Below are 24,294 nucleotides of genomic sequence, written 5' to 3'. Positions count from 1 at the left end.
AGTGGTCATGTGACCATATTATGGGCTGGATTTCCCTTGCCCACATCTTAATATTTTAGGGACACGTTCATTTAATCAATTCTCAAAAATTACTTGTGCTGACCTAGCAGAGATCACTGAGTCGCCAATTCTAAGTAAAAAGCTGTGAGATAGATAAATAAGAAATTTGTTATATTCACATACGACACATATCTGTTTGTCTATCTGTCTCTCTGTCTCTCTCTCACTCTCTCTCTCTCTCCACTTAAACAACATAAAATTGTGTAGTCTTCTTCTCCCAAAATAGTTTAACAATGAGGCTTTTCTTGTGGTATGACAACGATGAAAATACCTTTTGAAAGACACAGAGATCACTGTTCTCACAACTGAAGGTATCATCATATCACCAGGCTACTAAGAATTTCTCTGCAGGTAAAACAAGATAAATTATGTTGATCATGATTTTCTCTGTCCTGACCATGTTTGCACACTGGAAAAATTCAAACACTTTTAGGAGTCTGACTATCTATTTTCTGGAACAAGGAATTTGCGGAATGCAAATCCCATCATTGCATCAATGTCTTTGTAGCAAAACTCTGAGTATATTTTATTAAATCTTCCAGAGGAAGAATGTCTGAATTTCATGCCTGTTATCCTCACATCAAGGGCCTTTCAAAATCTTGATGCTTTTTACCATTTTATACGTCTACCAACTACAGTGAGCTGAAACCTTCTTTTTAAAGCTCTGTTTTAAGACTGTTCCCTGTTTTTCCCTTTGGATGCTCCTAGTGCCTAAAGACGTAAAACACCAACACAGGAATAAACGATCCTCCGTCAGCACACACTGTCCACTTCCCATACACAGTGAGCATCTTTCACGGGAAAACATAACTTGAAAGTTGTCAAGTGTATTGTTGAGTGAGGTTTTGAGAAAAGTTTAGATTTTCTGCTTAGTAATTGAAATGGGCTCAGGAATGAAGAGGCTGCCAACTGCTTCTGTAGGAAAATTTAAAGACTGGTGTGGTCAGATCACATTGATGATTGTATACAGGATTTAACGTCTAATAAATATATTGACTGATTTGATCAATTTGTTATTAATTGATTTAGTTAATATAAATCACTGCTGGCAGAGAATGATTAAAGTATATAGAGAAAGGACAAAATAATTTACATTTTGATAAGGAAATATATATATTAAACATATACTTATTATGTATGTGCTTATTTGTACGAATATATGTATGTACATATATGTGGTGTGAATCATACATAAAGAGACCTGCAGATAGAAAGACATAACTATTAATAGAAAGAGATTATCATCACTTATATGCAATTAATAGAAATACAATTACCTTTTCCTGTTTGTTTCCTTACCATTTAAACATATTTAAAATTAATTTTGATTATATTAGTTTATCTTTTGGAAAATGTCTTTGCTTTCTATGATATGAATTTCAACAATTTGTAATTTTAACAATAAAATTCTAAATAATAAGCAACAAATTTCCTAATGTAGTTTAGAGGAATCATTCAGAATAATTCCCCATCATATATTTCTATTGTAGTTAACTATTAATCTTTAAGAATTAGGATTATATTGTAAATTTCTTTTTTTGTGTGTGAGACGGAGTCTCACTCTGTCCCCCAGGCTGGAGTGCAGTGGCGGGATCTCGGCTCACTGCAAGCTTCGCCTCCTGGGTTCACGCCATTCTCCTGCCTCAGCCTCCCGAGTAGCTGGGACTACAGGTGCCTGCCACCATACCTGGCTAATTTTTTGTATATTTAGTAGAGACGGGGTTTCACCGTGTTAGCCAGGCTGGTCTCGATCTCCTGACCTCGTGATCCACCCGCCTCAGCCTCCCAAAGTGCTGGGATTACAGGCATGAGCCACCGTGCCCGGCCATATTGTAAATTTCTACTTAAATTGTTTTATTCAATGAAAATCACCTGTTTTAAAATACTTTCATATAAAATCTAAACCTCATTTACTTACCTGCATAGCGAATCTTGAATCCTTTCTTACTGGTGGCATGGTCAGTGGACCAGCGGAGATATAACTGATTACTCCTGCTTGTAAAATTTGATTGTTCAGTATGATTCCCACTTAAGACTACTAGGAGAGGACTTTGCCCAGAAGAACCTAAGTAAAACAGAAAAACAAAAACATTCAGAGATGAGTGAGCCCCTACAAAATGCATACTAGGTTTAGCTTTTGATTACAGTAGAGTCTACGTGTTCAATCAGATATTATTATTCCAAAAGGGGACAACAAATTCCAAATGACTATAGTGACAGATCTATTTTCTGATAAAAATAAGACAATAATCTACAAAAATAATTTCAGGTGCATATGCTATTATTGGCATCATATTTAAATGAGCTTTGTCTATAAAACAGCAGTAACTGAAAAAAATGAAAGTAATATGTATTGTGGTTAGTATTTACAGTATCGCACTTATACTGGAAAATAGAAACTTTCATGTAATACTAGTGGAAGTATAAAGTAGTAGAATCACTTTGGAGGGCTATTGGTTAATATCCAGTAAAACTGAAGGTTCAATTATATTTCTATGAACGCTAGCACATGTGTGCAAGTATTATTTATATAGTGAACATGTGTATTCCAGCAGGATTTCTCATGGTAAATTTTAGATCAAACTAGTAATTTGGAGTTTTAAAAAAGAATTGAAGAGTCCATGAAAAAGAATTAGATTCACACAGCATTAAAATTAACAAACTAGCTATACACAGATCCACATAATTCTTAATATAACAGATTATTACTAAAAATATATATTTAGAGATAAATATAATAGGATAACAATTATATAAAAAATAAAAAATGCAACATATAAAATGTGTATGTGTAGATGATAGATAGAGAAATAGTTATAAAACATGCATAACCATGACCCATACAACTCCAGCTTTAGAATGTAACTTCCTCTAGGAGAGGCACAAGTGGAATTGGATGTGGGTGAAACTTCTAAATTTACCTGTACACATTGCTTCTTTATAAGACAAGGGCCTAAAGTAAATTTGACAAAGCCCTGAAATTCAGATCTAGTTTTTTCATTTTTCACCTGTCTGTCTATGGTATTTGAAATTATTTTCAAAACACTGAGACAACACAGTTAATACTGAATGTATAGGTAAGAAAAGAAAGCACAGCGGAGAGTCACCCAGCATCGCCCTCGTCACCATAACCCAAAGCCATTTATCAGGAGAAACTGCTTCATGGCACTGGGGCTGCCAACGGCGCTACTCTGTCAATAAGCCCAACACGATCTCATCCTGGTAAACACGTTCATGGCGTTTTGCATTTCACAGTTCACTCCTAGGGAACACATTATGGACTGAGAGAAGGCGGCTCTTGTTGTTGTTCATAATACAAATGCTATGAAGTGACACCTGACTTTGTTGTTATACATAAAATTTGATTTGTGCAAAGATGCTGAGAAACCACACTCCTCTCCCTGTGGAACTCCCAATCGGAGCAGTTCTCATGATTTGTTTCAAGTAAGACTGTTATGGACTAGACTGGGTCCCCCTCAGATTTACACATTCAAGTCCTAACCCTCAGGACTTGGAAATGTGACTTGAAAGAGAGAGAGGGAGGGTCCTGAAGACATAACTAAGGTTAAATGAGGCAGTATGGGTGGGTCCTAATCCAGTATAACTGGTGTCTTTCTAAGAAAAGGAGATTAAGACAGTCACACCCTGAATGGGGGCCACATCTGCAAGCCTGGGAGGGAGGCTCAGAGGAGAGTCCTGCCCTGCCAACCCCTTGAGCTTCAAGGTTCAGCATCCAGAACTGTGTGAACAGAAATTTCTGTTGAGGCTGGGCGCAGTGGCTTACACGTGAAATCCCAGCACTTCGCGAGGTAGAGGCAAGTGGATCACCTGAGGTCAGAAGTTCGAGACCAGGCTAGCCAATATGGTGAAACCCCATCCCTACTAAAAATACAAAAAATTAGCTGGGCGCAGTGGCAGGGTCCTGTAATCCCAGCTACTCAGGAGGCTGAGGCAGGAAAATTGTTTGAACCTGGGAGGTGCAGGCTGCAGTGAGCCGAGGTTGTGCCATTGCACTCCAGCCTGGGCAACGAGAGTGAAATTCTGTCTCAAAAAAAAAAAAAAAAAGAAAAGATTCTGTTGAAGCCACTCAATGTATGGCACTTTGTCATGGCAGCCCTAGGAAAGAACTATGAAACAAACGAACAAAAAAAAAAAACCACAATCCAAAACTAGCATATTAAATAACTGGGCAACGCTGACTTTGGTCAGAGTGAAGGAGGAGGAGAAGAAATGATATTAATAGTTCTCACTGTGAAAAATGTCATGGCTAAATTTCCTGGGAGATGCCCTGCAAAAGAGTGGCTTGTATTTCATAATCAAAGACAGAGTGTGTTTGGTATGTTGGTTTGCTTATTCGGTGTTTAAAAGAATGTATATTCTGAGATAAAATGCCACTGGGAAATTAATTAACCTGAATTTGTGATGTTTTGAAATGTCATTTTTAATGACAGAACTCAAGAGTAAAGTTTTAGGTTTTTTCTTTTTTTTTTTCTTTTTTGAGACAGAGTCTTGCTCTGTCTCCCAGGCTAGAGTGCAATGGTTCAATCTCGGCTCTTTACAACTTTTGCCTCCCAGGTTCAAATGATTCTCCTGCCTCAGCCTCCTGGGTAGCTGGGATTACAGATGCCCACCACCATGCCCAGCTAATTTTTGTATTTTTTAGCAGTTAGACATGGTCTCCCCATGTTGGCCAGGCCAACATGGGGAGACCATGAACTCCTGACCTCAGTGATCCAGTCACCTTGGCCTTCTAAAGTGCTGGGATTACAGGCGTGAGCCACCAAGCCTGGGCAATTATAGGTATTCTTAATCCAGCATCTGAACCCTCATTACATTCTATCTGTTCTCTTTGTCTAAAATGTAACTAACCTTCTAGAAAGACTAGTCTTTAAAAGCACACATTCAAATTGGCATGTGCAGAAAACCAGCACAGCAGTAAAGGAAGGCATCCATTTCTGTTTCCAAAATGGAAACTACGTATTCTACCAGTGGACACTGTAATTTTAATTTTGACAGCCTTCTCAATCGAGTTTCATTATGATTAAAACACTGTGTTTTAAAAAGCATTATGGGATATCCACTACTTAAGCCACAGAGAGTAATATACTCTTGAGATAATAAAGTTTAAAATCAATATATTCAACAACATGTTTTTTGGTCAACCTATGAACTATAAAAGAGCCTGTCTTACAAAAAAAAAAAAAGACAAAAAAGACAGAGAGATACGAGCATGACATTTACTGCAACAAAAATGTCATCACTTAAAAAAAGTCATATAAAACTCTGACCTTTCACTTTGCAGAAAAAATTTTAAGACCAGAACAATCCTAGTCATTGATCTCTGATAATTTTGACAGCAAGTATTATGCTATTGTCTCTAATGTCTATTTTGCCTGTTGTTTATAATGGCTATGATCTGTCCAAATTTGTAGGAGATCAAACTGCAAGCCATGAGTGCATAAATTATTGATAAATATTTTGCTCCTGAAAGTAAGACACTTAAAAGCACAGCCAGCTATATTTCAGTTCAACTACTGTGAAATGAAAGAACATGCATAAGTTCAAAATAATTATTTAAATATATTTTTATGTCCTTTGTAGGGGTATATATGTCTATATATACACAAACACAAACACAGACATACAGCCTGTGAGGCTGGATACTCTACATTTTAATTTTTGCATAATACCTAATAGGCCTCAAATAGAGTTTACCTCCCTTCCTCCTCAACAAGAGAAACCCCATTTTTATACTTGCCTAGTGAGTTCCTTCTCTCTACTCTACAGACTAAAGGAAAAGTTGTAAATAATGCATGTTTGTTTTACTATACATACTAAAAAAGCCATGCTCTGAAAATGAAAATACTGCTCTCCAGTTCTCTGTTTCTATATATAAAAATGTGAGTTTAATTTCCAAGTTATTAATTCATTTTTGAAAATGCATTAATTGATTCAGTGATGTCTACCCCAACAAGCAATTTGATTCATCAACTCAGTAAAGTGAATACAAACACACATCAAATCAATTAGAATAATTTATTTTTCTCACTGAATCGACTGTTATTTATCTGAACTCAATGACAAATCTGTCAAAATACATGAAAACCCTGTTATTACGTACAGCCATAATTGTATCTGGTCTAATTTTCTGGGCTGTGATGGTTTTACACAAAGAGAAATATTAACACTCCTTCCATTTCAAATTGACAGTTCAACCACATGTTACTTTTAATCATATCACTGTTAAAATTCTCATTCAAATTGCATAAAATCATAAGACTATTGTTGAAAACATATTGAACGTGTTCAGTTAACCATATTTCACCATTTTGAAGAATCACACTTTAAAAACTCCTGTAGCATTTATCATCTAGAAATCTCTGTGAGCCATTATTTTTACTTATTTCTAGTAAAATAATGATTAAAATACCTCTAGGCCTAAGTTTACTAAAATATCTTGTGAATTGATATTACATATAGGAGAGAGAGAAAGAGCTATTCAGATCATCTTCTCTAAATCACCGTGTGAAAAAATTAAATAAGGGCCAGGCGCGGTGGCTCACGCCTGTAATCTCAGCACTTTGGGAGGCCCAGGCGGGCGGATCACGAGGTCAGGAGATCGAGACCATCCTGGCAAACATGGTGAAACCCCATCTCTATTAAAAATACAAAAAACTAGCCGGGCGAGGTGGCAGGCGCCTGTAGTCCCAGCTACTCGGGTGGCTGAGGCAGGAGAATGGTGGGAACCCGGGAAGCGGAGTTTGCAGTGAGCTGAGACCGTGCCACTGCACTCCAGCCTGGGCGACAGAGCAAGACTCCAACTCAAAAAAAAAAAAAAATTAAATAATGGTTAAAGAAAATTCGGTACATTTTCAGGGTGTTTTGCTAAGCATTCTAACTGTTTGAAAAGTGACAATGTTAACAATCGTATGGTTTGGCTGTGTCCCCTCCCAAATCTCTTCTTGGATTGTATCTCCCACAATTCCCTCATAACGTGGGAAAAACCTGGTGGGAGGTAATTGAATCATGGGGGTGGGTCTTTCCCACGCTGTTGTCCTGATAGTACGTCCCACAAAATCAGATGGTTTTAGAAACGGGATTTTTCCCTGTACAAGCTCTCTCTCACGTGCACACGTCTGCTCTTGCTCTCTCTCTCATGCCTGCCACTATCCATGTAAAATGTGACTTGCTCCTCCTTGCCTTCCACCATGATTGTGAGGTCTCCCCAGCCATCTGGAACTGTGAGTCCATTAAATCTCTTTTTCTTCCTAGGCTTGGGTATGTCTTTATCAGCAGCATGAAAATTGACTAATACAGTACAATAATCATATGGTAATGTTTTACAGACCACTTGATCTCTTGAGAATGTACAACCCCAAACTAGTGTATTTCTTGTTTGTTTTGGGAAAACATAAGTTAACTCAAGAGTGTATTAAAGTCTTTATGTTACTAAAATATTGTAATAGTGCTTTTATGAATGATACCGAGGTCACTGGTATACAAAGATTAAAGAAACTTACCATCAAACACTTCCAGCACATCAAATTGCTTTTCACTTTGAAATGTGTCCACAAAGATGGTAATGTTGTAGTTGGGTTCCACTTTAATACTCCAAGAGCAAGTCTGGGAGTTAAAATAATTACCAGGATACCCTGGACTGAGAATGACTCCCGATGATCCAGTCCGGACTTCATTTGCTGGGCATTGGGCTGGAGAGAAAAGTACCAGCAAAGGTTTGCTTTAATAAAATGATTCCAACTGCAATAGGATAGTTTCTATCCCTGTATAAACAAGCCAGTGAAAGGAAAAAGCTATCTTATTGAGCTCTGGCCAAATTCAATACCGGTTACAAACACAGAGGGAGAGCAACATTGAATAACCATGAGAATTGTGCATCTTTCTCTTTGCAGTTCTCTCCACTCAGCCTGCACACTCCTTCGGCCCCTGCATCTCCCACACACCTTAATTTAGGGTAGGTGCATCATGGATTTCATCATACAATGCAAGATTTCCTAACTCTACTACAAAGAAGAACCTCACCATTTCAAAATAGTATTACAGAAATACGGTGAAATGTTATGCGATAAGAAAAGAAAACTCATATTTATCTTGGCTTTAAATATACAGTAGTACCCCCTTATCCTCAGGGATACATTACAAGAGCCCCAGTGATGCCTGATGCTGTAGACAGCACAAATCCTATGTATCCTGTCGTTCTGGTACAATCACATTATACAGGGCAATGGATATGCTGGACGAAGCTGGGATTCATGCCCTGGGTGAGACATAGCCCAGGGAGGATGGCAGATTTCTTCAGGCTATTTGAAACAGTGCAAACATTTAAATGTGTTGTTTATTTCTGGAACTTTTCATTTAATATTTTCAGACTGTGCTTGAGCACAGGTAACTGAAATTGCAGAAAGGGAAACCTCGGATCGGGGGTCGGGGGGACTACTACACTTAGCATAGTAATATTTCAACGTTGGATGTGATTGCTCAGGACCCTGGGAAGAGGAAGAATTAGAGACCTGGTCTCAATTCCACATGGGACACCTCAGCAGGAGCCCTGATTCCTAAAGGATGAATTAATTGTAAATGCATCATGAAGATACTATGGATACATCGTATCTTTTCTCCTCTTGCTTTTTAAAAAAATTATTATTCAACTACTTCCAGTTTAATCAACATAAAAATAATCTGCAGAGATCTGGACATGCAAAACAAAACACCAGAGTTTCCTAATTAGTAGTTTCTCTCATCACTAAATTATATTCCAGAAATAGTTTGTGCATAAAACTATTAAAGGAAATTTTTTTCTATTATTGGTAATGGTTCATAAATAAAAATGGTATATCAAAATTATTTGTAGAGTGCTGAGAGTTCTATAGTTAATCACCTTTTCCTTAATGAAAAAGACCTTTTGTTAAATTTGTTTATTGAGTTATCGCCTTTTAATTAGTTAAATGTGTGCTATTTATACATACATTTCAAGATAGAAACTTGTCACACAGATGAGCGAAGCTTATGATATGTGTTTTAATTCAAGCAACTGCCTTTTGAAAGGTAATTTATTTCCTATTTTCTTCCATTTATCTTAATATTCTAATTAAGATCTATTTTAAAATTTAGAAAATGTTTAGACATAAGACCACAAATCATAAAACATTTCATAGAACTCTTTAAATAACATGTATTTTAGGTGAGATTTTCAAAATATTTACAATGATAAATTAACGGCAATCATATAAACTAAAATAATCCTAATCAGAACACACAGATTGAAATAACTGAGTTAAAGGTATAAATTTCTTCTGTGATGGCAGCCTTATCACTTTGTAACGTACACGATGCTCATTCAAAGTTAATGTGATATTTTAAGAAAGAAAAAATAATGAAATTAGGGTTCGTGCCTGTGTATATCTGTGCAGGCCAGGACCTCAAGTTTTGGAAGCTCCACAGACCCGCCTTGACTTTGCAATAAGAACCAGGGCTTTTCTTGGCTCTGACTAAGTAGAGGGTAATAATAGCTCCCCCTCAGGGTTCTAATTAGAGCCAATATATGCAATTTTTTTTTTTTTTTAATCTAAAGCACTACGTGGGCAGAAACTGTTGTAAGGACTAGGGACGATCATACCACATGCCTACCTTTTCATAACTGTTAGGGACAAACTGCTCCAAAAAGCTTCTTGGCACTGGCGACACTCCCCGCAAACCCCTCTGTACTGCCCACGCCTCCCCTGAATGCCCTGCACTTCTTCTCCGTGCTGTTCACCCTTCCCCCAAGCCTCTTGACATTTCTAAGCCTTATCCAAGTGCTGAGGAGAAGCTGGCAGACTTCACTCATCAGGCCTTACTACAATAAGCAAACCCTAATTACAAACCATCCAGACCACACAGAGGGAGGTCGTGAGAAGCATGAACAAACTTTACCTACACCCTCCTCTAAGTTCCTTCCTCTAGCTGCTACCACAAATGTCACAAGGTAATATATGGCAAAGTTAACCAACAAACAACCCCAGGGTCTCTCTCCCCCATACAAACCCCTCATTCTGTAAGCTCAGGGCTGCCTCCTCTGTCTGTGGTGGAGAGCTGGCAGGTTCGATAAACTTACTCACCTGACTTTGGGTCTATTTGTCCTTTCTCTCGGCTGACCTTACACTAACACAAAAATGCTACCAGATGGCGTTTCAGTTTGTGGGATTACACTTGAAAAATAGCCAATTTCTCTACCCTGTGTTTTTACGAGGACTGAGATTTTATAACTGCAGCTATAGTTATCAGATGACATTGGAACTTCAGGCCATCTGGAAGTAAGAAACCTTTACTGAGTTGCTAAAATCCACCTGAAAAACGATTTGCACATCCTGGAGTTTGACAGCAAGGCAGTGATCTAACCTAGAAGTAGCATTTTAAGCATAGTCATTCTTATTCCTGTTATATTTGAAATGCTGATTTTGTTTCTTAGGAAAGACAAAATGAAAATATAAGCAATTTGTTATATAAGTCCCATTAGTTTACAGAGTGACCCCCAGTTTCTACAATTCTCTCTGACCTAAAGAGGTAGGAGGTAATTGGTAGAGAATTTGTACCATTTTCCATTTGTATCATTTTTCTTACAACACTTAGCAATACTTTTTTTCAGTCATATATATTGTTTTCAAAATTCATTTGGGTTTTTTTGGTGTTTTGAGGTTTTGTTTTGTTTTTTAATTTGTTTGTTTGAGAAGGGTCTCACTCTGTCACCCAAGCCAGGCTGGAGTGCAGTGGCAGGATCACGGCTCACTGCAGCCTTGACCTCCCAGGCTCAAGCGATCCTCACATCTCAGGACTACAGGATCCTACTGTAGTCCCGAGTAGCTGGGACTACAGGCGCACACCACCACTCCTGGCTAATTTTTGTATTTTTATTTTAGAGATATTGTTTTGCCATGTTGCCCAGGCAGGTCTCCAACTCCTGAGCTCAAGCGATCCTTCCACCTCAGCCTCCACCATGCTCGGACTAAGAGGCATTTGGATGTGTTCATCCATGAGCGAAAGTGGTTTTGTTTGTTTTCTTGTGTTTCTTCTGCTCTTTCATATGGAACCGCTCCTTCTGCTCAGTGTCATAAACTGTTGCGTGGAGCAATGCCCACTTGGAATGGGAGGGCTTAAAGGGACTACAGTGTGATCCTATAGCTGAGATGTTTATTTCTTAGCAGCAATTACACATTAGAAAACAATTGTGTCTCCACTTGAGAATCTGGGAAGCCTCTCACTGTAGGGGAGCACCTGCTTAGAGCGTCTGTCAAAAACACACCTGAAAGCCTCCCTCTCTCAGACACCACCTGTGCTTTGAGCTATCATCCTTCTGCACAATGTTAGTGCCCCAGCATTTTTTAAAAGAAAAATAAAATGTGAGGCTTAAAACCCAAAGCATCTTATTCAATGCATCTCATAGGCCTTCAGCAAAAGTAATAGATGAGGATTAGTACTCTAGATTAATAGCATAAATTGGGATTTATGAGTAACTAAGATTAATTCTTAAAAGCACCCATAGGTATGATGGAATTGGAGAAGGCGAGTCCTCTGTGAACTAGGGGAAAGGCTGGCCCAGGGCCCTTGCGACGCCTGCTGTTATCCCACACACAGAAGGCAGCTGGATCTGGGCAGCAGTGGTTTTTATGTTGCCTCCGTCTGCTGCTTTCCCGAATGGTCATCATCAGAAGGTCATTGAATCTCCTTAATGTTCATTGAAAATGCATGTTTTTTTTTTTTTTTTTTTTTTTCTAAAGAGATGAATATTCTAAAAACTATTGAAGGATCCCCTGTGGTCCACAGGATGAAGAAACTTGACTTTGAAGACCTTTAAAGTCAGGTCCTAGCTTAGGTTTCCAGCCTGATTTAATTTACTACCTCTTCCCCCAAAACCCCCTAAGAGCAAGCAGTAGGAAGCCATCTCCTCCCTTTTCCTCAACGCCGCACCCTCCTTTGTGTTTCCAAACCTTTGTTATTAATTCTCTTCACTTTTTGAAATACTTCTCTTTTCCTTAACAGGAGAAAAGCCACTTCTGTGATGTCTCTTACTCAGGTTTTTCTGCATTAAGATGAGTGTCCAGCACAGTAACATCTTCATATAACGCTGACTTTCAAAGAACAATGTGCGCTCCGTGTTTCCCTAAAATTGGTGATAATTTTCTTTTTCTCTTCTTTTTTTTTTTTTTTTTTGACAGAGTCTTGCTCTGTCGCTCAGGCTGGAGTGCAGTGACGCAATCTTGGCTCACCGCAACCTCTGCATCAGGGGTTCAAGTGATTCTCCAGCCTCAGCCTCCAGAGCAGCTGGGATTACAGATGCCCACCACCACATCTGGCTAATTTTTGTATTTTCAGTAGACACAGGGTTTCACCATGTTGGCCAGGCTGGTCTCGAACTCCTGACCTCAAGTGATCCTCCTGCCTCGGCCTCCCAAAGCGCTGGGAGGGTGATAATTTTCAAAACACAACTTCTAAAAGTGTGGTTATGACATTTGAAGAAGACAGACTAATAGCTAATATAATTTTTCTGAAGAATTTATTGGAAGACGGGCCCCCACTTGAGCACAATCAAATCAATCGAATAGTAGAAAAGTTACTTAAAGAGACAATAATTAAGTGCTTCAGTGATTCAGGATTTGGGAAGAGACATCTGGGGTCCTATTTCCTGTTTGTTTTCAAATCATGAGCCGTTTAGAGAACGACAGCTAAGATCACTCTCCGTTTGTCTTCAGCAAATTGACCCGTGACTTGAAAGAGCAGAGAACTAGGTAATCCTGTGTGCCGCCTGAGGAGTGGAGTGGGGTGCAGGAACCTCCGACGTGAGTGAAAGTTGGTGAAGTCTGTCTGCAGAACACTCCCTGTAAATGTCTGTGACGACTGAGGAGATTTAGAGAATAATGCACATGTTGTGTTGATTTCGACATGTGCCACTTAAAGGTGGGACAGGATGTGAGAAATGCAGCTTTAGGGGATCACAGCACCACGCAAAGATAACAGCATGCACTTCAGCGGCAGGCCAGTCTCACGAACGCAGGCCTCCATAACAACTGTTTCAGTACTAACGGAGTGTTCCAGTTAGACATTAAAAGCTGAAAGAGCCAGTGCCTTTATACAAAGACTGGAACGGAGTGTTCCAGATAAATATTTAAAAAGCTAAAAGAGCCAGTGCCTTTCTACAAAGAGTTTCCCCAGGCTTCTCCTGGGCCTTGAAGCATGACCAGGTAACAAAGGAATTCTTCACAGGACCCTTTTAGGATTCAACAAGTTTTATTAGCAGCCTGAAGAAACTCCCCAGACCTCCACAAACAAGTTTATGGGGGTCTACAGGAACGCCCCAAACCTTCGTGATTTAGCAGGAGACAAAACAAGGTTAATCACCCCAGCACTGGACCCATTTAGATTCAGTAAACTTACTGAGGCTCCAGAGAAAGGTCTTCAGGACTCAGACCTTAGTTATAAATTTTTAAAAGTTAATCACTTATGTCTTTAAATAAATGCACACTTACATATAGACATATAGCTTAGGAGGTATAAAAGCTCTAAAAAACTTTGTAATTTTGAGTTGATCTGGTGATAATTTCCAGTCTTTCTCCCTGTAACCAGTTATAGAAATAAAAACTCTCTTCCTCCTCAGTTCATCTGCATCTCGTTATTGGGCCGTGAAAAATAACAGCCCCACCCTCAGTCTGGTCCAGGAACACTTACACACACCCAGATGGTACAGCCTGCTACACAATTAAGCCATATGGTGTAGCCTATTGCTCTGAGACGACACACCTGCACAGCATGAGACTGTACTGAAGACTGTAGGCAACTGGAACACAAGGGTAAGTATTCTCGCATCTGAAAGCGTCTCAACATGGAAAGGTAATGCGTTGCCCCGTAGCACTGCGACTGCTAGACGTCACTCAGTGGTGGGAATTTTCAGCCTCATTATAATTTACAGGACCATGTTTATCTACACGGTCTGTCATGGATCAAAACGTCATGCAGTGCATGATTGTTCTCTGTTCTTGTCATGAATCAAACATCATTTAAATAAGAACTAGGTTCATCTGAAGAGGACACCCTAATCAAATTCCTTTTATTAAATTATTTTTTAAATGACATAGTTTTGCTCTTGTTGCCCAGGCTGGAGTGCAATGGAACAATCTTGGCTCACTGCAACCTCCACCTCCCAGGTTCCAGTGATTCTCCAGCCTCAGCCTACCGAGTGGCTGGGATTACAGGCATGTGTCACTACGCCTGGCTAATTTTGTATTTTCAGTAGAGACGGGGTTTCTTCATGTTGGGCAGGGTGGTCTTGAACTCCCGACCTCAGGTGATCTGCCCGCCTTGGCCTCCCAAAGTTCTGGGATTACAGGTATGAGCCACTGCGCCTGGCCAAAATTCCCTGTTTTTAGAGAAGCACATCTGATACATACGTATGCCTTTCTTCTCTTCTCAGCTAAGATCACCTTTACTTAAAGTCGTCTATTCTGAGAAACTTGAGGCTTTGTTTGTTGGGATTAAAATGTACCTTAAAAAATGCAAAGGTTTGCCTGAGTTCATTTTTATATAGAATGGCAGAAGATGAACACTTTTTATATCCCCCCACCTTGAGGAAAGAACCCATCTATAGACCATTGTTGATCCTGGAAGATGGCACAGACGTTGGCTTTTTTCTAAGAAGATAATGACTCTGGTCCTGACTTTGCACCCAATGCAATCTCCACTTCTAAGTAAGGCAACCTAGAGGCACAGATTTTGATGACTTCCACAGCCTGTGGTCTGCTGAGCGTTTAAACAGATAAGCAGGCTAAGGGTCTGGTCCTCTGCTCAGGTAGTGGTTTCCTGTAATCAATGGCTCTCATGTAGATACAAATTTAATGTTAACATTTTTTCAAAAAAAATCCAAGTTATTATGGATATTTGGTAATAATTCATTCCAAAATGTATGCCAATTTTTCTTCAGATGTAGAAGACTGTTTCTCTCTTTCAGGGTGCCTGGAATCCTGCCTCATTCCAGAATGAGAATGCACAAAGTTATCAGATCTTTTTTTTTTCTCTTTTTTTGAGACAGAGTTTTGCTCTGTCTCCCAGGCTGGAGCGCAATGGCACGATCTCGGCTCACTACAACCTCCACCTCCCGGGTTCAAGCAATTCTCCTGACTCAGCCACTCAAGTAGCTGGCTGCGCTACTCGAGTAGATTACAGGCATGCACCACCATGCCCGGCTAATTTTGTATTTTTAGTAGAGACAGGGTTTCTCCATGTTGGTCAGGCTGGTCTCGAACTCCCAACCTCAGGTGATCCGCCCACCTTGGCCTCCCAAAATGCTAGGATTACAGGCATGAGCCACCGCGCTCAGCCAGTTTTCAGGCCTTTGAAGAGGAGCCATTCACAGGTGTGAGCATCTGCAAAACCACTGCCAAGTTGATACTTTTGCAAGGAAAACTTCCTTTTACAGGGAAGGCAGTTAACATTATAAAACACTCAAAAAGATAAATTCATTTAATATTCACTGAGTCGTTACAACAATCTCAAAAATACAGCAGATAAATCATCCTCTCTGTGCACAATGCAGGGAAGAGTGATTTGCTCAAAGTTGCCTGATTGATTGACTCTGGCTCCACGTCTTGCCTTCCTAAATCGTAGGGGCCCTTTGAGCTGTGTCACCCACCCTAAGGAATTACAATAGTTGGATTCCTTGAAAGAGCTGCATTGCTCAAAAGCACTACATCTGCACTTCGTTATGATTTTGAAGGCATAAAAACTGTTCTAATTTGCAAAGCTTTTTGATAGGTGAACTAATGATATTTCTAACTTACTTGCGCATTTGAGCTTATGTATAGTTTTTCCAGTCTTTTTTATTCAATGATACTTGAAAGTGGTGCTATTAAACAATCTTTTAAAAGTGATCTACTTGTCTTCTAATAGATGAAATCAACAGATTCAGCCTCAATATCTTGTTCTATTGTTGTATATTGTCTATTTTCTTGCACATGGTCTACATATGCTAAACACATGTGAGAAAAACATGAAATGCACACATTTCATTGTTTATAAATTTACATCAAAATATTAAACACCAGCTAATTATATGCATGCTAATGCATTTACAGCAAAATGAAGTAATATTCAAAATTTGCCTTGAAATGCATCAAAAATATAGCATAGCTTAATAAATGGCTAGAAAAATAACACATAGGCATGTGATAAAGGAAATACTTTGTAAGTTTTCATAGTGGAAGCTAGGTCGTGTATATTAAGGTGTTAAATTATTCCGGTATTAAAATTATTTCAATTTTGCCATGTTCGAACATTTACATGATAAATTGCTGTGAGAAACATGATCTCTTATTTGATATGGCCTTGGTTTATTTTCTAGGATTAGCTAAAAGAAAAAGCATCACTGGATATTTCTGTTAGCATGTTAGTTTCATTGCAATGGGATCAGAGCACAGATTAAGTGCAGGCTGGGTGCAGTGGTTCATGCCTGCAATCTTAGCAATTTGGGAAGCTGAGGCAGGGGGATCGCTTGAGTCCAGAAGTTCAAGACCAGCCTGGGTAACATGGTGAAAACCTGTTTATATATATAAAAAATTTCCAAAAATTAGCCAGGCATGGTGGTGCACGCATGTAGTACCAGTTACTCAGGAGGCTGAGGCAGGAGGATCACCTGAGACCAGGGAAGTTGAGGCTGTGGTGAACTATGATTGTGCCGCTGCACTCCCACCTGGGTGACAGAGTAAGACCCTATCTCCAAAATAAATAAAAAATAAATAAATAAATTCACACCTATACAAAGAAATGCAGACCAATACAAACAATACAATTTTCCATGTTGAATAAGTTTATGTAGTTTTAGTATCAAACAGTGCATACCTTCACATATTGGGAGAGAACCTTCAAACTGCAACTGGGAACTGAGCTTGCAGGTCAGAGTGTCGGTCCCCACCAAGGTGTACCCGGGGTGGCACTGGTACTTCACAAAATCTCCTGGAAGAGTCAATACAGCAAACCAGGAAATTGTGTGTGACCTTCTGAATGCGTGAGGGTGTTACACATATCAGACTACGTAATGAATTAAATCAACTTGCAAATCTTTTTAGAAACTGTGTCGATATTTATTTTTAGTCTTTTAAAATAGTACCATTTTAAGTTCTTAATTTATAAAGATGCTCTATTAAGCTTAGCCGATATTAGTACTGAAATGATGGGCCAGCTTTTCTTCCTTGACTGATGCATTCATGTTGGTTCCCCTTCCCCAGTGATTGCAGATGGGGAAAAAAAAAAAAAAAAAAAGGAAAACAGATGCTATGGTTTAAGCAAGATTGTAGAATCAAATGACTTTACAGCATCCATGGAGACTCATCTCTGACCTTGGCCTACTTAGCACAATGTTCCAATTAAGTAAGCCAGGGTGAGGACAGCAGAAATCAGGTCACATGGTTTGACCAGCGGTCTGAAACACAGGGCAGAGTTTTATAATTGGGGCTGAAAAATCCTGGGTTACAATAATTATACTATAAACATATGCCATCACTGCCTTCTCAGTATGACCAGAAGAGTATTTAATAAATTAGATCATTAATATAAAATGATAAAGCAGAAATCCTAAATATCACTAAATAGTTTCTCTTATTATATCCCAGTTTCAAGGAAATGTCATTGTTATGTAATCATCCTTTTAGCCACGAATGATTAAGATTTTTCTCAAGTGCATGAATGCGTCCCCCTAACCAAATACAGATATCTGCCCACGTCTGTCTAGCAAATACGATTAGCAAATGTAGTAGAGGAAAAAAATGTTCAAACTGAATCAAAATTCAAACGGCAAAACAAAAAAAAAAATCATGGTAATGAAGAAGGACAGATATTTTCTATTTGATACATGACCTCTGCATAAGTTCTCAGCAATACTTTAAGGATAGTTTGCTTTTGTTTTCATTTTGTTTCTCTGACAAATTACTCATTAACTTGTCTGAGTAATGATTACAATGAGAAGTGGGTGTAAAAAAATGTCGTGTTGAGTTCATGGTATTGTATTGAAGAAAATATTACCTATTTCAAAATCATCATCCTCAGTAAGCATTTCTGCCTGTGGAACCGCTGGGGGAGGTTGACATTTCTTGAGCTGAAATGCTAAATGATTAATGGAAAGAATAATAATTGCAATTACACTTGCTGAATAAACACAACTATTAACAAAAATTCACCTGACAGTTGTTATAATGCTTAAGTATACTGACTGAAATGTCTATATTCATGAATCATAGTTTTATGAAATTCCCAAGCTTCAAATGTTCATATTATTATTTAATGCCAAAAAATAGTTAAAGCCCAAGGAAAAAAGTGTACAATTATTTTTTAAAGTATAGTATTTAAATAAACACACTTTACAGATGTTTGGAATTCTGCAAGAAGAATGACTCAACAGTCAACCTGACTCCCTGTCCATGTTTAGATTTGCTAACATCTGCCCTGTCCCTTGTCCCAAGGAATTCTGTGGGTGGCAGTGTTCGTGCGAGATAAGCGATTGATTGATAGATTTCCTGCATATCATTTAGAGTGCATTCCCAGGATTATTGGAGGTTTGCTTTCACACCATTTATAGTTACATGACATTTGCTATAACATCTTATCCTGAGACAGGGATGAGTAAATCTATAAAAGGTACCAAATCTCTTTCAAGGGTCTTCATCTCAGAGCTTCACTTAGGATACATGTATCTTGGAATAAATCCAAGCTTATTATGATGTGAAATAATAAAGATATCATTAAACAAAAAAAGGACCACAGGAAACAGTGGCCTCCAATGCAAGAGAATCATATATGCCCTCGGCTGAGTCAAGAAACTTCAGCAGGAAACACCACATGGAATTCTCAGTCTTAATTACCGGAGTGAAAATCAACTGACCGTGGAAATTGAGGACAAAGAAGCCTCCATTTGAAAAGTCACTGTGGAACTTGAGCAAGACTTGGTTGGTGGAACTATATGCTGTTTCGAGGGCTGTGTTGCCACTGAAAACTCCCAGCTGGGGTGAGTTCTGATCGGGACCGTCCCTAGAAAGACAGAAAGAGGCGGCCGTCTAAGTATATTTACTTCTGAGTGAGATTAATGGAAACTTTGGCTAATGAATTAATTTTTTTTTATAAAAGCAATAAAACATATCCATTCTCTGGATACTGTGTTTGTAAACATCAAGATGTTGAATTTCCACAAAGTTGAGGAACCCTCCAGTCTCTGTCTTTCATTAGTGTTCAGCAGGCGCTCGGCACTGGTCAAATGTCAACAGCAGCACGCCTTTCCTCATCCATGTTGCATGATTTTTGTCATTGTTTCATCAAGCATATAGGGAGTTTTGTAAGCATTCTTTCTTTTGCCAGAAAGAGGTAAAACTGGCCAGTCACGGTGGCTCTCACCTTGAATCCCAGCATTTTGGGAGGACGAGGTGGACAGGTCACCTGAGGTCAGGAGTTCGAGACCAGCCTGGCCAGCATGGTCTTCTGCTTCTACTTGCCCTGGCCACTGGCTTCTGCTCCTGCTTCCACTGTGGGCTCCGACAAGAGTGCAGCCACACCACACACAACATGCACACACACACAGACACCACACACACAAACACACATATAAGCCACACACAGACATATACAAGCCACACACACCACACATACACACCCATAGAGACACACATCACACACAGATACACCCCACACACACCCACAAACACACATCCTCTACACACACACACAGATACAGACAAATAGACATAATTCTGCCTATTTCTACCATGCAGCAAAACCCACATGTACTATGTGAAATTGATTCACTATATCTCTGGATTTCGTTGGTGAATTTCTTCTCTAGTATCTAAGAAGTTTATTCTAAATATGTGCCCTGTATATAAATGGCATATGTATGCTAAGTCAGAATTGTTTATCATGATTACAGATATTTTGACTTGAGAGGTTCTCATACCAAACAGCAATGTAATCGTTCACAGCTTCCGTCTGTAACAGGGTGAAGTTGATGTAAACTCCATGCCCGGGAGGCACGGTAACGAGCCAAATGCAGTCCTTCAGGATCGGATACTCATCAGGAAAGCCAGGGGAGTAGATGGTGCCATTCTGAGAAGTTACGTTGTACCCACAAGGGGCTGCAAAGGAAGCCAAGAAAAAACAAATGCCATACAGCTGATTTTAGAAAGTAGAAAGCTAAATATTTGACTCCAAAGTACCTTAGCCAACATTTTTCCTGAAGGGAAATAAGTGAGAAATATTTCTGAATGACCATTTTGTCAAAATTACTCCCCTAATATTTGAAGAACTTAGAAGAATTATATGTCTAAGCTAAATTATCTCAGTTTTATTTAATATATTCTCCATATCTTCAAAATTCCTTTAGGACAAATTTATTCTTCTATGACTCAAATAAAATCCTTAGTTATCACCTGTGACCTGCTGACAACCCAGTTGAGTGTCCAGCACAGTGAATTATGGGGAAAGTATTCATAAATATGTAACTGCTTTTTCTAACTCACACTGCTAGACCCTATTTATAAGCCGTCTGAAACAGTTTTATCTAAGTCTATTTGCCTTAAAACAAAAACATTATCAATTCTTTACTTATCTTACTTCTTCAGATATATACCCGAAGAAGTAAGATAATGTAATGTAAGATTATGTAAGTGATGTTTTATGGAAGCATTTCCAGTTTTTACAAGTGTTCAACAACTTGAAGAACTACCACAATACCCAATTTATTTTCATTTTTGTTAAGAAATGTATATTTATTATTGGTAATTATTTTATTTATGGAAAACGACATGTCCAAGTACTAATGGAATAACCTGAAATATAGCCTGTAATTCAAACATAGTGCATCAAAGTCATAAAACTTTGAACCTTGAAATCAAACCAACAGCTAAGAGGTGTGAGATGAGTGTTCACAACTCTCTTGAACCTTGAAGGGCTGCCGAAGATGGTACAGAATTTAGGTGGAGGAAAAAGGCCCAAATACACAAACAGATAAACAAAAGAAAAGTTTAATAACAAGTGAGAATATACCGTGAGGCAGGATATGATACGTTGCTGAACCGCGCAGATGTGTATTGATTTGAAAAGAACATTGGATTGAACCTGGCTGGAGTTTTGGGTCCTTTCATCAGAAGAAAGGACTACAGGTAGACACTATTTTAGAAGTTTTACAGCATCATTATTACTAAGTGAGGTTTGGAGTCACACAAACCTGGATTGTAAGCTGGAGAAGCAAATTACCCCTGGGAGCCTCCATTTCTGTAAATTCTATGAGGTCAGGGTCTGGGACACTCCTGATACTTGTCATCTGTAACATGGGACCATACGCAGGGCACGGTGGCTCACTCCTGTAATCCCAGCATTTTGGGAGACTGAGGTGGGTGGATTACCTTAGGTCAGGAGTTCAAGACCAGCCTGGCTAACATGGTGAAACCCCAACGCTACTAAAAATACAAAAATTAGCTGGGCGTGGTGGTGCACACCTGTAATCCCAGGTACTTAGGGGGCTGAGGCAGGAGAATTGCTTCAATCTGGGAGGTGCAGATTGCAGTAAGCCAAGATTGTGCCATTGCACTCCAGCCTGGGTGACAGAGAGAGTCTCTGTCTCTAATAATAATTAATAATAATAATAATGGGACTATAAACCATGCTGGCCCCATAACAAGCTACTTTGGTCTCCTGTTGGCAGTGCACTTTTCCTCCCTCCAGATGTCGAGGGAGTGTTCACATGCCTTTCTTCTATTTTCTGCCAAGGCAAATTTGTCTCTTCCTTCAAAACTCAATGCCTTGTCACTGCCTCCTTAAAGTCTTTCCTGGTTGCTCTAGCTCTAGAGGTCCAGTATCTGCTCATAGACCACACAGCTCCCATGAGACTGTCAGCCTCTAGGAGACAGGGTCTGCGTCTCCTCCTCCCACCCCAGCCGCTACTTCCTTTCATCAGTCCCTATTGTCTAGCTAGGATCATGATAAACAAATTGATGAACTGATGAATTAGAGAATAACCAGAAAGCACTTTAATAGTAAACTCATGAAACCAATTAGGCTGAAACCCTTTACGAGTGACTCCATGCTATTAATTTAATGTGGACTTACAATGCTAAGGTTTCCCTTCTAGTTGAATCTTGAAGTTATCTAACCACATTATAGATAGTAGCACCCTTCCTGTTGGGAAAACAAAACAAAAAGCCATCGTTTCCACCTCTTAAAGGGTAAAAGAAATGAGGTGGTGATTTTCCTGGTAGAACACGTTCCTGATTCCAATATTCTTTATGCCACTGAATAGCTCTATGACATTGAGCAAGTCAGTGATTCTTGCCATGATTTATCTATGAAATCCAAATAACAAATCTTTTCAATCACTCACTCAACAAGTATCTACTGAGAGTGGATTATGTACCAGAAAGGGTGCTTGGGGCTGGAGATGCCATAGTGAACCGTGGTGACCCTGTTGCTGCCTTTGTAAAAAGCTTACTGAACGGTGATGAAGAGAGATACTAAGCAAACACTACAGAAGTTTAAAATTCAACGGGTGCAAGTGCTGTGAAGGAAAAGAAGAGATGCCCATCATCACATAAGATAATAATATTCTATCCGTGAGCACACAAAATTCTCTCAAAGCAAAATCCTGTTGCCCTCCCACTGGGTAGTCTAGAGATGAAAAAAAGAAGACCCTAAAAAAACTGGAGTCAAAATTTCCCCTCTCCTTTTCCCTGGCCTGATCTTTATCTAGTTCCAGAAAGTCTTTAGCCTCCCTGTAGTGGCATCAAAGGCATGCTTGCATTTCCCCGAGTGGTGGCGTCTCACTGAGCTCCGCAGAGACGCGGGCCTGTGATCTGCCTCTGCAGGAAGTGTGCGTGTCTCGGCAGGAAGCGCATCCCCCCTGCCTTCCTTTCCCTGGAGGCGGGGTTCAAAGTGGAGTCTGGAGTGAGATGAAGGAGGAAGCTCTGCGTGGAACACAGCAGGTACCTCCCAGCTCCTCACCTGTCTGCCTGGGAGACTCTGGTCCAAGCCTGACCAGGAAGACAAGCAGCTGACCATGGCATCAGCAACTGAAAGAGATGGAGAGGCCACACTCCTTCCACTCTCGGGAGCCATGGAGTAAAGAGACGCGCACGCATTTCCGTGCTCATGAATACCCGGATGTTCACGTGGGAGAGAGCATTGCTGTGCAAGGCAGTGAAGGAGGGAATTGCTGAAGCTGTTTGCTCATGTATTTTTCCAGAGAGTAAGCACATAAAGATAACAAAGCAGCATATTTTGATCCAATTCTAGAGCCAGCAGTCGCTGTGTTCAAAGTGATGGCGGTGATGTCTAACTTGAATGTCATGCCCAATGGCAAACTTGCCCAGGTACCCTGGCACCACTGACCTCCCCCACAGCACCACTCTCTACCATTGCCTCAAATACCACCGAGGCTTCCCTTCGTTAATTGACATCCCTGAGAAGTGGGAAGGGGGGACTTTTGGTGGTTAACACACAAAAGTGATGGGTATATGTGACTGACTCCTGCTCAAGTGTGAAGCCAGAGCTAGAAGATGCCAGAAAATCAACTGGTGGGCTGGCACACATTGGCAAAGGAGGGCGGAGGTACAAGGAAACATCTCTTTATTGTGCTACCTTTTCCTCTCTTTATGCAATGTGACTTTCTGTGAAGAGAGATGGATAGGGCATATTAAGTGATGTTACATCAAATTAAAATTAAAACAGGCTGGCCCATGTTGTGGTCATAGCTATAATTCCAGCACTTTGGTAGGCTGAGGCAGGAGGATCATTTGAGCCCAGGAGTTCGAGACTAGTCTGGGCAATACAGGGGGATCCCATCTATAAAAAAACAACAATAATTTTTTTTTTAATTAGTCATGCATGGGAGCACATGCCTATAGTTCCAGCCACTTGGGAGGCTGAAGTGGGAGGACTGCTTGAGCCTGGCAGGTCAATGCTACAGTGAGCAGTGATTGAACTACTGCACTCCAGCCTGGGCAACAGACTGAGACCCCATCTCAAATAAATAAAGTAAAAACAGAGTAATTTAAATTTTAAAACTTTGAATGTTTGCTAAGAGGCTTATCATTTATAGATGGTTTTCTCTAGAATTATGTTAAGTTTTTTGCCTAAACATTAAGAATATGAAAGAAATTCATATTAAAAAACTAATAAATATACTTGGCATAAATATTAATATAAAATATAGTAAATTTTATA

At 39.5% G+C, this 24,294-nt stretch overlaps 1 protein-coding gene across 1 annotated transcript in view; it reads right to left on the bottom strand.

Moving 5' to 3' along the window:
• CSMD1 (CUB and Sushi multiple domains 1) overlaps nt 1-24,294 on the bottom strand; it is a 1,215,136-nt gene that overhangs the window by 164,113 nt on the left and 1,026,729 nt on the right. Inside the window, exons 41-46 of the mRNA XM_017887857.1 lie at nt 20,036-20,213; nt 18,974-19,119; nt 18,118-18,198; nt 16,939-17,052; nt 7,581-7,769; nt 1,979-2,125 (exon numbers count right to left, since the gene is read on the bottom strand). Of these exons, the coding sequence (XP_017743346.1) occupies nt 1,979-2,125; nt 7,581-7,769; nt 16,939-17,052; nt 18,118-18,198; nt 18,974-19,119; nt 20,036-20,213 (855 nt within the window). The remainder of the gene's footprint in view (nt 1-1,978; nt 2,126-7,580; nt 7,770-16,938; nt 17,053-18,117; nt 18,199-18,973; nt 19,120-20,035; nt 20,214-24,294) is intronic.

Source organism: Rhinopithecus bieti, unplaced genomic scaffold, assembly GCF_001698545.2.
Source record: "Rhinopithecus bieti isolate Rb0 unplaced genomic scaffold, ASM169854v2 scaffold_15838, whole genome shotgun sequence".
Classification (NCBI taxonomy): domain Eukaryota; kingdom Metazoa; phylum Chordata; class Mammalia; order Primates; family Cercopithecidae; genus Rhinopithecus; species Rhinopithecus bieti.
The sequence above is the reverse complement of the archived record's forward strand: the minus strand, read 5'-3'. Positions and strand labels throughout refer to the sequence as shown.